This window comes from Cyrtonyx montezumae, unplaced genomic scaffold, assembly GCF_038088225.1.
Source record: "Cyrtonyx montezumae isolate F1298 unplaced genomic scaffold, pur_monq_1.0 scaffold_7, whole genome shotgun sequence".
Classification (NCBI taxonomy): Eukaryota; Metazoa; Chordata; class Aves; order Galliformes; family Odontophoridae; genus Cyrtonyx; species Cyrtonyx montezumae.
Genome location: NW_027072078.1, coordinates 30,764,505 through 30,766,130, shown reverse-complemented (window position 1 = coordinate 30,766,130; position 1,626 = coordinate 30,764,505). Strand labels below are relative to the sequence as shown.

General features: G+C 64.0%; 1 protein-coding gene across 1 annotated transcript; it reads left to right on the top strand.

Annotated features, from left to right (window-relative positions):
* Positions 1-459: 459 nt before the first annotated feature.
* On the top strand, positions 460-1,114 carry LOC136058085 (transcription factor 15-like). Its single transcript, XM_065751320.1, has 2 exons — positions 460-786; positions 869-1,114. Exons 1-2 carry the CDS (start codon positions 460-462, stop codon positions 1,112-1,114), a joined length of 573 nt encoding a protein of 190 aa, XP_065607392.1.
* Positions 1,115-1,626: the final 512 nt, after the last annotated feature.

Here is a 1,626-nt window from a genome sequence, read left to right as displayed (position 1 = left end):
CTGCTCATCCAGCCCTGCTTCTGCAACATCGCTGCCACAGACAGGCTTTGGGACAACATTAAGCAGTCCGTCGAGGATGCTTCATCAGGTAAAGACGACTCATCCAGAAAACCTGCACCGTGACCTTTGCCGAGCACAGACAGGCTTGACAACCGTCCGCGGAAAAGAGAGGCGTAACAAACCAGCGCTCGGGCTGACCTTTTAATAAGCAAACGGCTGCGGGAGGCACACGTTCGGAACGGAATAAGAAACGGGACCCGCGTGCACGCGGTGGCTGCTGGTGCAGGCGCTCAGAGCCGCTCGGGACCGGTGCGCGCCTACACGCGTACCGCCGGCACACGGCGCGGGCAGCCCGCTGTCCCGCACGTACCCCGGGAGCCGCCGCGGTGACAGGTGCGGCGGGGGGCGAGCACCTGGCACGCATAAAAGTCATGGGGCTGCGGGGCGGCGGCAGGCAGCATGAAGTCCGCCGAGGGGGCGGCGGCAGCGGGCTCCGGAGCCGCGGGGCGACCCCGATCCGGGAGCGGCTGCGTGCGGCGGCGCGCGGCGGCCAACGCCCGCGAGCGGGACCGCACGCACAGCGTCAACACGGCGTTCGGCGCCCTGCGCACGCTCATCCCCACCGAGCCGGCCGACCGCAAGCTGTCCAAAGTGGAGACGCTGCGCCTGGCCTCCAGCTACATCTCGCACCTGGCCAACGTGCTGCGCCTGCAGGGCTCCGCCGCCCCGCAGCCCTGCCCGCGCCGCCCCATCTGCACCTTCTGTCTCAGCGAGCGGCGCAAGCGGGTGAGGGCTGCGCGTCCGCGGGCGAAGCGTGTGCGTGGGGAGGGGGGGATCCCTCTAACCTGCGCTGCTCTCCCTCCCGCAGCACCGAGAGGCCGAGGAGCTCGCGGAGGAGGGGAGCAGACTACCGCACGGCCCTGCAAGAGTTACTTTTCAGCCCTCGCGTTCCAGTTTGTGCCGCAGCGGGTTTGTCCGGGGAGCAGCGCGCGTGAAACCGAACACTGAGGACGCGCTTGCACCTGGCACAGCAGCTATTTTCGCAGAGGAAACGTTAAACCTGAGCATCCCGGCCCCGCTGCCTCCCCAACCTGTGTCACATGATGGAACTTGACCTGCCCCGCTCACCGCTGGCAGGGGCTGACGCGGAGCTGCCCACTCCTCCTCCTCCTCCGCCTGACCCCGTCAGCGGCCCCAGGGAAGGTCGCTTAGGGGTGGGGGGAAGCTCCCGCTGCCAGCACTTCGCGTCCCAGCCCGGCCCCAGCCCTCCCAATAGCAGCAGGTGTCCCCTACGTCTGGCAGCAACTGTGGAGTAGAGTGGGGTTCCCAGGGGCTCTCTCAAATTATCCATCACCCAGGCTGTTCCCTGATGGCACCTGACTCCCTGCAATTTATTAACTTACCTACTCTGCTTGTTTTTCAACAAGTCTAAAAAGCAGATGTGCACGTGATGGGTTTTGTCCGGGAATGAAGTGACAGGCTAGGCGTGTAAGGCCCACTAGCGGTGGATTTAGGAAAAAAAACATAGCTACTGTCATACATAGTTACATACACAAACAGACTGCTTAGAGCCTGTTAGCACCTCTGAAAGCCATCTATTCCAACTCCCCTGCAACAAACAGGGAC